The sequence below is a fragment of the Schistocerca nitens genome, chromosome 2 (genome assembly GCF_023898315.1).
Source record: "Schistocerca nitens isolate TAMUIC-IGC-003100 chromosome 2, iqSchNite1.1, whole genome shotgun sequence".
NCBI classification, from domain to species: Eukaryota; Metazoa; Arthropoda; class Insecta; order Orthoptera; family Acrididae; genus Schistocerca; species Schistocerca nitens.
The window spans coordinates 31,955,166-31,969,462 of record NC_064615.1 but is presented as its reverse complement, the minus strand read 5'-3'; the positions used below and the strand labels follow the sequence as shown (position 1 = coordinate 31,969,462).

Sequence of the window (14,297 nt, the reverse complement as noted above, 5' to 3'; positions counted from 1 at the left end):
CACTGACTGCTGCCATGGAGGACAGAAGGCTACTCACTTCTGGCATGGAGGACGGTAGGCTACTGACTGCTGCCATGGAGGATAGTAGGGAACTGACTGCTGGCATGGAGGACAGTAGGCTACTGACTGCTGCCATGGAGGATTGTAGGGTACTGACTGCTGCTATGGAGGACAGTAGGCTACTGATTGCTGGATTGGAGGAGAGTAGGCTACTGGCTGCTGCCACGGAGGACAGTAGGCCACTGACTGCTGCCATGGAGGACTGTAGGCTACTGACTGCTGCCATGGAGGACAGTAGGGTACTGACTGCTGCCATGGAGGATAGTAGGGAACTGACTGCTGCCACGGAGGACAGTAGGCTACTGACTGCTGCCATGGAGATTGGAGGGTACTGACTGCTGCTATGGAGGACAGTAGGCTACTGACTGCTGGACTGGAGGACAGTAGGGTACTGGCTGCTGCCACGGAGGACAGTAGGCCACTGACTGCTGCCATGGAGGACAGTAGGCTACTCACTTCTGGCATGGAGGACAGTACGGTACTGACTGCTGCCATGGAGGGCAGTAGGCTACTGACTGCTGCCATGGAGGATAGAAGGGTACTGACTGCTGCTATGGAGGACAGTAGGCTACTGAATGCTGCCATGGAGGACAGTAGGCTACTCACTTCTGGCATGGAGGACAGTAGGGTACTGACTGCTGCCATGGAGGATAGGGAACTGACTGCTGCCATGGAGGACATTAGGTTACTGACTGCTGCCATGGAGGACAGTAGGCTACTCACTTGTGGCATGGAGGACAGTAGGGTACTGACTGCTGCCATGGAGGATAGTAGGGAACTGACTGCTGCCATAGAGGACGTTACGCTACTGACTGCTGCCATGGAGGACAGTAGGCTACTCACTTCTGGCATGGAGGACAGTATGGTACTGACTGCTGCCATGGAGGACAGTAGGCTACTGACTGCTGCCATGGAGGATAGTAGGGCACTGACTGCTGCTATGGAGGACAGTAGGCTACTGACTGCTGGATATGAGGACAGTAGGGTAGTGGCTGCTGCCACGGTGGACAGTAGGCCACTGACTGCTGCCATGGAGGACAGTAGGCTACTCACTTCTGGCATGGAGGACAGTAGGGTACTGACTGCTGCCATGGAGGACAGTAGGCTACTGACTGCTGCCATGGAGGATAGTAGGGAACTGACTGCTGCCATGGAGGACATTAGGCTACTCACTTCTGGCATGGAGGACAGTATGGTACTGACTGCTGCCATGGAGGACAGTAGGCTACTGACTGCTGCCATGGAGAATAGTAGGGAACTGACTGCTGCCATGGAGGACATTAGGCTACTGACTGCTGCCATGGAGGACAGTAGGCTACTGACTGCTGGATTGGAGGACAGTAGGGTACTGGCTGCTGCCATGGAGGACAGTAGGCCACTGACTGCTGCCATGGAGGACAGTAGGCTACTCACTTCTGGCATGGAGGACAGTAGGGTACTGACTGCTGCCATGGAGGACAGTAGGCTACTGACTGCTGCCATGGAGGATAGTAGGGAACTGACTGCTGCTATGGAGGACAGTAGGCTACTGACTGCTGGATTGGAGGACAGTAGGGTACTGGCTGCTGCCACGGAGGACAGTAGGCCACTGACTGCTGCCATGGAGGACAGTAGGCTACTCACTTCTGGGATGGAGGACAGTAGGGTACTGACTGCTGCCATGGAGGACAGTAGGCTACTGACTGCTGCCATGGAGGATAGTAGGGAACTGACTGCTGCCATGGAGGACATTAGGCTACTGACTGCTGCCATGGAGGACAGTAGGGTACTGACTGCTGCCATGGAGGACAGTAGGTTACTGACTGCTGCCACGGAGGACATTAGGCCACTGACTGCTGCCATGGAGGACAGTAGGCTACTCTCTTCTGGCATGGAGGACAGTAGGGTACTGACTGCTGCCATGGAGGACAGTAGGCTACTGACTGCTGCCGTGGAGGATAGTAGGGTGCTGACTGCTGCTATGGAGGACAGTAGGCTACTGACTGCTGGATTGGAGGACAGTAGGGTACTGACTGCTGCCATGGAGGACAGTAGGCTACTGACTGCTGGAATGGAGGACAGTAGGGTACTGGCTGCTGCCACGGAGGACAGTAGGCCACTGACTGCTGCCATGGAGGACAGTAGGCTACTCACTTCTGGCATGGAGGACAGTAGGGCACTGACTGCTGCCATGGAGGACAGTAGGCTACTGACTGCTGCCATGGAGGATAGTAGGGTACTGACTCCTGCCAAGGAGGACATTAGGCTACTGACTGCTGCCATGGAGAACAGTAGGCTACTGACTGCTGGATTGGAGGGCAGTAGGGTACTGGCTGCTGCCACGGAGGACAGTAGGCCACTGACTGCTGCCATGGAGGACAGTAGGCAACTCACTTCTGGCATGGAGGACAATAGGGTACTGACTGCTGCCATGGAGGATAGTAGGCCACTGACTGCTGCCATGGAGGATAGTAGGCTACTGACTCCTGTCGTGGAGGACAGCAGGCTGTTAGCAGTCCTCAAGGAGGCGAGCGCCGACTCACCGTCGAGGAGTTGATGGCGCGCAGCGTGTCTCCTAGCTGCACCCAGTAGGTGCGGTACGAGGTGGAGCCCTGGCCGAGCAGGGCGGCGAGCTGGTGGGCCGTGGGGCCCTTGGCGCCCACCTGGAGCGCGGACAGCACGGTGGCGATGCCGAGCGGCGACAGCACCACGTTGTCCTGCCCCGGGAAGGCAGTGAGCAGCGTCGTGGCCAGTCCCGCTATGCCAGAGCTGACGTGCGTGTTGCCCGCGCCACCCACGTTCGCGGACGCCGACGAAGGGGCGCGGAACACGTACGCCGTACTGGGCGCCCACAGCGCCAACACGACTAGTGCCACCACTCTCATCGTGTGCACCTGTTAACAGCACAGCAGGGTGCAGTCATTAGGCGACGCCTGTGTGCTTCAGAGCTGGCTGCAGCTGTTCACTGTTACAGACAAAACAATGTGCTCAGAATTAAATTCAATTGCAGGCAAAATTAATGAAAAGGGAATAGTGTCAGCCTGTGTTGAGGACGAGGGTGGCACTTAATACACTACTGGCCATTAAAATTGCTACACCAAAAAGAAATGCAGATGATAAACGCTTATTCATTGGACAAATATATTATACTAGAACTGACATGTGATTACATTTTCACACAATTTGGGTGCATTGATTCTGAGAAATCGGTATCCAGAACAACCACCTCTGGCCGTAATATCGGCATTGATACGCCTGGGCACTGAGTCAAACAGAGCTTGGATGACGTGTATAGGTACAAAACCCCCGCAGCTTCAACACGATACCACAGTTCAATCAACAGTAGTGACTGGCGTATTGTGACGAGCCAGTTGCTCGGCCACCATTGACCAGACGTTTTCAATTGGTGAGAGACCTGGAGAATGTGCTGACCAGGGCAGCAGTCGTACATTTTCTGTATCCAGAAAGGCCCGTACAGGTCCTGCAACATGCGGTCGTGCATTATCCTGCTGAAATGTAGGGTTTTGCAGGGATCGAATGAAGGGTAGAGCCACAGGTCGTAACACATCTGAAATGTAACGTTCACTGTTCAAAGTGTCGTCAATGCGAACAAGAGGTGACCGAGACGTGTAACCAGTGGCACCCCATACCATCACGCCGGGTGATACGCCAGTATGGCGACGACGAATACACGCTTTCAATGTGCGTTCACCGCGATGTCGTCAAACACGGATGCGACCATCATGATGCTGTAAACAGAACCTGAATTCATCCGAAAAAATTACTTTTTGCCATTCGTGCACCCAGGTTCGTCGTTGAATACACCATCGCAGGCGCTCCTCTCTGTGATGCAGCGTCAATGGTAACCGCAGCCATGGTCTCCGAGTTGATAGTCCATGCTGCTGCAAACGTCGTCGAACTGTTCGTGCAGATGGTTGTTGTCTTGCAAACGTGCCCATCTGTTGACTCAGGGATCGAGACGTGGCTGCACGATCCGTTACAGCCATGCGGATAAGATGCCCGTCATCTCGACTGCTAGTGATACGAGGCCGTTGGGATCCAGCACGGCGTTGCGTATTACCCTCCTGAACCCAACGATTCCATATTCTGCTAACAGTCATTGAATCTCGACCAACGCGAGCAGCAATGTCGCGATACGATAAAACGCAATCGCGATAGGCTACAATCCGACCTTTATCAAAGTCGGAAACGTGATGGTACGCATTTCTCCTCCTTACACGAGGCATCACAACAACGTTTCACCAGGCAACGTCGGTCAACTGCTGTTTGTGTATGATAAATCGGTTGGAAACTTTCCTCATGTCAGCACGTCCTAGGTGTCGCCATCGGCGCCAACCTTGTGTGAATGCTCTGAAAAGCTAATCATTTGCATATGACAGCATATTCTTCCTGTCGGTTAAATTTCGCGTCTGTAGCACGTCATCTTCGTGATGCAGCAATTTTTATGGCCAGTAGTGTATTTACTCTACGCATATGCATCTTCGATAGATCTTGAGACGACAGCTGTTACTATACCTTTGTGGCTCATTCAGCCTGTTTGTAGATCTTATTTTATTAACAATCGTTTTAGGTGCTATATTGCACTATGTTGTGCTCTATCTTTGATACCAGGTGACCTTGATACTTGGTGATACCAGATTAACAAAATTAAACTTCTCATACAGGGGAGAAAATGCTTTACATTAGTCCCTACTTAGCCGATGTGCTGGCGTCGTTCGGTCCATAAGCACGAAAGAAGGTTCAGCGTAGTGGACATCAATTTTTTGCCCCTTTACTAGATTATGACTACAGTTATCCACTTGATCACCTGCTGTCAGAGACGGGCCTGAAGATGGTGTAGTATTACACCGAAATCGACTTGAACTAAATACACTATTGGCCATTAAAATTGCTACACCACGAAGATGACGTGCTACAGAAGCGAAATTTAACCGACAGGAAGAAGATACTGTGATATGCAAATGATTAGCTATTCAGAGCATTCAGACAAGATTGGCACCGGTGGCGACACCTACAACGTGCTGACATGAGGAAAGTTTCCAACCGATTGCTCATACACAAACAGCAGTTGACCGGCGTTGCCTGGTGAAACGTTGTTGTGATGCCTCGTGTAAGGAGGAGAAATGCGTACCATCACGTTTCCGACTTTGATAAAGGTCGGATTGTAGCCTACCGCGATTGCGGTTTATCGTATCGCGACATTGCTGCTCGCGTTGGTCGAGATCCAATGACTGTTAGCAGAATATGGAATCGGTGGGATCAGGAGGGTAATACGGAACGCCGTGCTGGATCCCAACGGCCTCGTATCACTAGCATCTGCACGAACAGTTCGACGACGTTGGTTACCCTTGACGCTGCATCACAGACAGGAGAGCCTGCGATGGTGTACTCAACGACGAACCTGGGTGCACGAATGGCAAAACGTCATTTTTTTCGGATGAATCCACGTTCTGTTTACAGCATCATGATGGTCGAATCCGTGTTTGGTGACATCGTGGTGAACGCACATTGGAAACGTGTATTCGTCATCGCCATACTGGCGTATCACCTGGCGTGTTGGTATGGGTTGCCATTGGTTACACGTCTCGGTCACTTCTTGTTCGCATTGACGGCACTTTGAACAGTGGAAGTTACATTTCAGATGTGTTACGACCCGTGGCTCTACCCTTCATTCGATCCTTGCGAAACCCTACATTTCAGCGGGATAATGCACGACCGCATGTTGCAGGACCTGTACGGGCCTTTATGGATATAGAAAATGTTCGACTGCTGCCCTGGCCAGCACATTCTCCAGATTTCTCACCAGTTGAAAACGTCTGGTCAATGGTGGCCGAGCAACTGGCTCGTCACAATACGCCAGTCACTGCTCTTGATGAACTGTGGTATCGTGTTGAAGCTGCATGGGCAGCTGTACCTGTACACGCCATCCAAGCTCTGTTTGACTCAATGCCCAGGCGTATCAAAGCCGTTCTTACGGCCAGAGGTGGTTGTTCAGGGTACTGATTTCTCAGGATCTATGCACCCAAATTGTGTGAAAATGTAATTACATGTCAGTTCTAGTATAATATATTTGTCTCATGAATACCCATTTATCATCTGCATTTCTTCTTGGTGTAGCAATTTTAATGGCCAGTAGTGTATTTACTCTCCGCATATCCATCTTCGATAGATCATGAGACGATAGCTGTTACTATACCTTTATGGCCCATTCAGCCTTTATGGCCCATTCAGCCTGTTTATAGGTCTTATTTTATTAATAATCATTTTAGGTGTTATATTGCACTATGTTGTGCTCTATCATTGATACCAGGTGACCATGTTGATACTGAGTGATACCAGACAATCAAAATTATACATCTCATAGAGGGGACAAAATGCTTTACATTCTTCCCTACGTAGCTGATTTGCTGGCGCCGTTCGCTCCATAAACAGGAAACAAGGTTCAACGTAGTGGACATCAATTTTTTGCCCCTCTACTAGATTATGACTACAGTTATCCACTTGATCACCTGGTTTCATAGACAGGCCTGAAGAGGGTGTAATATTACACCGAAATCGACTTTAACTAAATAAGACCTACACATAGAGCAGAAGGTGCCACCCATTATTTATGTTAACGGAACAGGTGAATGCACATTTGCTTTGTACAGGAAGTCCCAAAAAGAACGACCCGATTTTAAATAGAACTATTTATTAGGAAGAAGGTCTTAACACCAAGAAATTGCATACCAAATTACTGAGAAAAGACAGAATATAAAAATCCATCATATATGTTCAATTTGTCCTCCATTGGCTGCACGGACGACATCTAGCCGATAGCCGAATTCATCACAAACTGAGCGAAGGTGTCTTCTGTCACTGAAGCCACAGCAGCTGATATTCTGGTTTTCAGTTCATCAATGTCACGAGGTAAGGGAGGAACGTAAACACATTGTTTAAGATATCCCCACAGGAAGAAATCACAGGGTGTTAAGTCGGGGGACCTAGGAGGCCTTCTGTTATGCGGACGCCATATTGTGCGAGACTGGCTGCATGCTCCAGGTCAGCGCTCGTAGCGACATCTAGCGGATTTTTTCTGAAACTTTAGACTACGCCGATTACATCTAGCGCTGTTTCAGTTACCTAGTGACATTTGTCTCAATATTATTACAAGTTAAAATCGGGTCATTCTTTTTGGGACACCCTGTGTTTTAATCTTACATAATCCAAACTACACTCACGACGATGCTATTTGCAGATGACAAGGTAATTATTTCTTATAGTCAAAATAATCTGCTAAAGTTTTGAACAACCATGTCTTGCACAATAAAAACCAGTCCTGTTCAGTCAGCTCAGCAAGCTTTTCTTTCTGTCTTCCTTCGCTCGAGCAGCAGTACCTGACTGGGACCTGGAAAATTATGTGACAGTGATTTCAGGAATCCAGATGGAAGCCACATTGAATCAGAATGCCTACATCAAAATACTGCACAGGTTTTCAAACCATGGCCACGGCTCCCAGGGGCGTTGGCGCCTTACAGTAGCGGCGTCGTGTAGTTTCGTATAACTAATAATTTTGGATTGCTTGCTTTCTGGGTAAAGGACCAACTTGTGCGCTAGTAGTGATATCTAGCGGGTCGGTGAGTAAGTGTTCTTATTATGACAGTTTGGTAGATGGCAACCGAATCGTACTACATGTCTCATTTGTTCTTATTCAGTATCTAACAGTTCTAAAGTTAGTTTTGTCGGATACAGATTGTTTTTAATTGTTGTATGCCCTCTGTGATTTGTATTTGCCAAAATGGACAAATTTGAACTGCATGTACGAAACACGAAATTTCGAGTGTATCATGCAGTTCTAATGATGAAAATACAGGTAATATGACGAAAGTTACGTGAATTTAGGTATTATATGTACTACTGTTGAAAATGGACAACGACTACGGTGTGCCATTTGTTTCAAACACCTAGCTACTGAAAGAGTGCTTCCTAATAACGTGAAGCGACATTTGGAGTCAAACCAAGGTATTTTAGTAAGCAAACTACGAAAACACTTTGACGGAAACAAAAACTTTCGCCATACAAGCTACGATTCCTACAAAGGCTGTTCTTTCACCTTACAATGTTGGCTACCGTGTAGCAAAGAGCAAGAAACATCACACATAACGGAGGATGCTGATCTCGATATGGTATATATTATGATAAGTGAGTCAGCTGTCAAGCAACTGGCAAGTGTGACTTTATCAGACAGCGCCATTACTCGTAAAATACTCGATATGGCGGACGACATTAATGTTCAATTAGTTGAAAAAGTCAAAGGTGATGGTGAATTCGCTATTCAGTTGGATGATGCGTATCTAATTGGTTACGTGCGGTTTATACAATAAATTTCGTGAATATCTACTTTTCTGCAGGAAAATAGCTCTTGGAACAAACGGGACAGACGCCTTTGAAATACTACACTCTTTTGTGTAGAAAACAACATTGAAAGCACTGTAGACATGATGGACGTCGTTAACGTCGGATTGCAAGCTCTGATGCGAAAGAGGCTCCTCATGCTGTTTGGACACACTGTTTTATTCACCGAGAAGCAGTGGCATCAAAAATCATGAGCCCTGGCTTCATGAGGTTCTCCAATCAGTGATCGAAGTGACAAATTTCATTACAAATCCGTCATTTAAATCGAGATGTTTCCAACAACTGTGCGTTCATATGGGGGCTGAGTACGTTCTCAGGATTTATTACAGTGATTCGCGCAAATGTCTTGAAAAGGGTGTATGAACTCAGGAGTAAAATTTACTCTTGCCATGTTCAGGAAAATCATTTGAGTTCCCAGAAGCTCGTAGACAGTTGCTTTATTCTGAAGTTGGCGTATCTTTATGACATCTTTGAAAAACTCAGTTTATTGAATGTATTTCTTCACAGTAATGAGACCAACACACTGTAACACAAAATTTATGGCTCCAGAAAGGCTATCGTGGAAGGAAAAGTTGGATGATAAAGACATACAGTATGATTTCCCTACTCCTCACACGGTTTTAGAAGACAGTGAGTTTCAGTCGAGTGAGGAATTGAAATTTGTGTCTGTAAATGATTTAACTGAACTTTGTGATTACTTTCTCAAGTACTTTCCAAAAGAAGCTGATCAAAAGAGTTCGTAAAGATCCTTTCTGCACAGAACTTCCATCAACTCTTACCACTGAAGAATTACAGTAATTTATTGATATTTCATCAGACTCCACACTGAAATCGAAGTTCGTTTCTTCATCGCTGATTAGATTTTGGAGACTGGTGAAGCAGGAGTATCTGCAGGTACGTAACTAGGCCTTTTGCGACGGTGTACTGGTGTGAGGTTGGTTTTTCGGTACTAACAGTCATCAGCACGATGTACAGATCGCAAATGAATGCGGAGGAAGAGATGCGAATCGCGATTTCCACTTGGACCGAGATTTGAAGAACTGAAGGTGGAGAAACAAGCTCGTCCTTTCCATTGTTGTCGTTACAAGAATAAGATGTAATAACATTAAAAGTTGATCAAAATGTATTGCGTCAAGAGCTAATAAGGAAATAACAACTATTGTTAATTTTTTCTGAAACTAGTTTATTTACCCCTCACTTCGACCCGGATATCATGTGCGAAATGAGCCGCGGTATCTATGTTCAAGTCAAGGGAACTATGGACCCAAAAAATTTGAAAACCACGGAATTAGCGGAAAGGCTATTTTTTCCACAAAAACAGATTCATATCGCTTTAATGAAGTAGTTTCTTGTTACTTATTTCGGTACTTAGGACTCTGAACACTTAGTTTTAGAACTCAGCGGAAAACTGTTCCACATATCAATGTCGGACCTCGCCTTTGCTTAAAATTAGATTTTCTATGTAATTTACAATGCTGATCAGAAAGGAATCAGAAGGCAACAAAACGAACAAAGGTAGCACATATGAATATTTCTACAGTAAACGTAAGCGAGGAATTTCATTGAACGTATTATAAACGATCACCTTGGGAAAAAAATTGAATACGTACTTGCAAATGATTAAATTTTTAATGTACGTATCTTCTGTGGTGTCCAGAACAACCTCCGAATCGCCACTGCTTTTTTAAATGGAATATTGTGCTATTAAATTGATATGAATGCACTCTGGAACAAATCGCAACGTTAAACAGCAATAACTTGCTGATTGCCAAGAAATTTACTCCATACAACGAATTACTGTTTTACTATACACGACTATCGGTATACTCATGGCGCAAAATGAATACACTATACACAGAAAATCCGTTGTAGAATCGTAGTACTTGCTGTATCCGAATCTCTATTGCTCCGGGGCCCTAATATCACATTACGGTTATATCTACGCACTCAACGAACCCAATACTTTTCGCATACATGTTAATGGACACAGCACTTCGCATCCACGATGTGAAGTACTAACCAGGTTTGCGTACTGACCGCAGTTTTTGCAGTGGAATCATCCCAGAGAGATTGTTATTAGGTTTAGAAGACATAAATTGCTATTTCCCAGAGCAGTATAGCGCAGCCACAATTAGCTGGCTTTTTTATGAAGTCGCAATACAGATTGTCTGGTAACTTTAATATAACTCCACTACAAGTACCTTGCACCTGAGCTTTGAAAAATGCGATAACTGTTTAGAAACAACGCACAACATGAATAGCAGGCATACATGACTTCTTTCTCTTCTGCTTTAACTATCCGTTTCAGTGGATACATGCACATCGTGTGGCGCGATTTACGCTTTTATATTCGAAAGTAGACTGTCAGAGAGCAGCTCGCTTCAGGCAAAAGGCTGTCAGATTTCGTAAACAACATACTCATTTTGCTCCCACATTATACTTAATTTTAGCCAATTTTAAATTTATTAGGCTTTAGCTTTCGATAAAAATGTATTTTAGCGATCATTTCTCGTAGAATGAGCTTTGAATGCTGTTATTCCTTTGCCTATTTATTTTTATTTCCTCTCCATTTCGCACTTACTCCAGCATTCTTAGTTTTTAAGATTCTCTTCTGTCGCCACATTTCAAATAAGTCTTATTTTACAGCTTCTTCTTCTTCCTCATTTTCCTCCATGTTTGAATCCCATTCAGACAAGTATTTTCCGAAAATTCTCCCAGAATTTCACATCAGTATTTGATACCAGCAGGGACCTTTTGTCGAAGATGTCTTTCATTGCCTGTAGTACTCTAATTTTGACGCATTCCTTGGTTTGGTCATAACCAAATGACAGTATGAAAGCTGCAACCGGTCAGTATGCATGCTGGTTAGTAAGACGGATGTACTGTAATATGAAGAGCAGCAGAATGTGGTATAACTGGAGAAGGATTCACCACTAACAGGAAGGGAGGGTAGAGCGTAGAGACAAGTCCGAGAACTGACACACAATCAGCTTAACAGCTCATGCATCTAAGTTTCTGACAAGAGAAATTTGCAGCAGAATGGCAAATATAATTGACGATTTGTTACATGGATATCAGTTTAGTTTTCGCGAGCGGTCTAAGGCGCTGCAGTCATGGACTGTGCGGCTGGTCCCGGCGGTGGTTCGAGTCCTCCCTCGGGCATGGGTGTGCGTGTTTGTCCTTAGGATAATTTAGGTTAAGTAGTGTGTAAGCTTAGGGACTGATGACCTTAGCAGTTAAGTCCTATAAGTTTTCACACACATTTGAGAATTTTAGTTTTCGAAAACGTAAAGACGCAAGAGAGGCATTTCTGACAATAGAAACAAGATTTAAGAAAAATCAAGACATGTTCACAGGATTTGTACACTTAGAATAAAGTCCGACAAGGTGCAAGATGTTCGAAAATAACAAGAGTGAGCTATAGAAAAAGACGGTTAGTATATAATATGTATGTGAACCAAGAAAGAACCATAAGAATGGAAGACCAGGAACGAATTGCTCGGATTGAAGAGCGTCTAAAACGGAATGCAGTGTTTCTCCTTTACTGTTCAATTTCTGCATCGAAGAAGCAACGACAGAAATAAAAGTTAGTTTCAGAATTTGGAGTAAGATTCAGGGTGAAACGATATCAATAATGAGATTCACTGATGACATTGTTGTCCGCAGCGACATATTGCAGGCTATGCTGAATAGAATGATCTGTCTGCTGAGTACATAATATAGATTAAGGGTAAACCTAAAAAAGACGAAAGTAATGAGGAGTAGCAGAAATTAAATAAGTGAGAAACTTATCACCAAAATTCGGAACCATAAAGGAGACGAAGTGGAGAAATTCTGCTACCTTGGAAGCAAAATAATACAAGATGACTTAAAAAGACTGGCACAGGCAAACTGCTACCTTGGAAGCAAAATAATACAAGATGACATAAAAAGACTGGCACAGGTAAACAAGCCATTCCCGGCCAAAGTAAGTCTACTAATGGCAGACATTGAACTTAATTTAAGGAAGAAATTTCTGAGGCTGTACATTTGGAACACAGTATTGTGCGGAATTGAATTATGGACTGAGAGAAAACCGAAAAAGTTGATAATCGAAATGTTTGAGATGTGATACAATGGGAGGATGTTGAAAACTACGTGGACTTATTCTCCACGGAATCGGAAAGAGCACAGTCATTGACAAGAAGAAGGGAGATAATTATAGGAAATGCAAGAAAAAGTCCAATTTTTTTATTGGAAATGAAGAACGCTCTTTGTACGCCGCGATCACTGTCTAGAAACTTTTATTATTCCAAAATAAACTGGTTTCAACAGTCTTACGCTGTCTTCGTCTGATTTTATGGAAGTGCCATATTACATTACATGAAGGCAAAACTGTTGAAACCGGTCATCTTAGAAAATTACACAACGATCGCGGAGTACGAAGTATGTTCTTCATTTCCAACCATAACAGATCGCTCCACAGAACAACATGCGTATCTTACAACTGTTATTGGTTAGAGAAACACAGATGGTTATGGAGATAAGTTTTCATTTCGCGTTTTGGTACTTCAGTTGCTGTGGGTTATATATCGAGTGTCACTTTTTTAAGTTCACGTTGTGGATTTTTGCTTGAGTTTAAATAACTGAAATTTTAAGCTGAGCTTCTGATTTCTTGGCCCGTTCTTCTGTATCGTTTAAGCGCGCCGCAGGTATTTACAAATTCTTGTGTGCCGATGTGCTACCTGCGTACGATTTTTGTAATGAGAACGCTGCTGCCGCCTGTAGAGAATGGGGCAGAGAATTTCCTAATCGCAAAATGACAGACCCAGGAGTGTTTATCCGTGTTTCGTACGGAGCCGCGTGAGACTGATGCTGTGTTCAGAAGTCAAATTTCATCTGAACGTGCAAATGAACAGAGTGTGGATGACGGAGAATTTGATACAACTAGCACACGCTGAATTTCCGCTCGAATCGGTGTTCCACATACTACAATATGTTGGTCATCATGTATGCACTACCTATACCATTACCACCAACAGCGAATTTAGCATCTTCGAGAAGGAAATGAAAGTAGGCTTACCGAAATTTTGCCTTTGGCTAGTTCCAAATGGCAGATTATTTCCATTAATATCGTGCACTGATGAAGCAGCTTTCATTCCTGGCGACGTCAGTAATACCTTTAAATCACATAATATAAAGCAGAGCAATGGCAACGATAAAAAAAGATCTCTTTATATGTAAAACAACAGTCGCCGAGTTGACATTTAGTCCGAAAGAAACGCAAGAAATTTCGCAGAGTGCGAAGGAAGTAGCAGATGAAATATTAGCGTGTCTGCAAGATGAGTCAAAGTGCTGTGTAGTGTCGTATATGCTCGACAGTGTGGGCAATGTTCATGAGGAGTATAATGATGATGATATGTGAGGAGTATAATGATGATGATATGTGCTCAGCAAGTGAAAGTGATACCGAAACAAGTGTCGATTCATGCGGTTCATAACTTTTTCGGGCAGGGAGCCACAAATACCGTCTCCACTGATACGTAGTAGAGGACAATCATTGTCCGAGGAGCGGCTGCTAAACATAACTACGTAATTGGAAGATCGTCTGCAGCATAGTAAAGAAAATTATGAACAGTTTTCGAATAAGTCCGCAGCAATAAGACAGTGTAGTGCATAAGATATTCAAGAGAGGACAAGGCGTTCTTATTACAAAAACTGGTCATTGCGAGTTTCAAGGATGTTCGATACAATATACAGGATGTGCATGATAGTAACATACTACGTTACGCTCATTAGATTGCGCGTGACATAGATTAAGTGATTTCAAGGGAAGCAGTGGATGGCTGCAAAGCTTCAAACAG

General features: G+C 44.8%; 1 protein-coding gene across 2 annotated transcripts in view; it reads right to left on the bottom strand.

Annotated features, from left to right (window-relative positions):
* The window catches only part of LOC126235691 (leukocyte elastase inhibitor-like), a 161,822-nt gene that overhangs the window by 59,001 nt on the left and 88,524 nt on the right, over positions 1-14,297 (bottom strand). For both annotated transcript variants that reach the window (XM_049944432.1, XM_049944431.1), the window contains exon 2: positions 2,583-2,933. In XM_049944432.1, coding sequence (XP_049800389.1) covers positions 2,583-2,924 — 342 coding nt within the window. In that variant the 5' untranslated portion in view covers positions 2,925-2,933. The remainder of the gene's footprint in view (positions 1-2,582; positions 2,934-14,297) is intronic.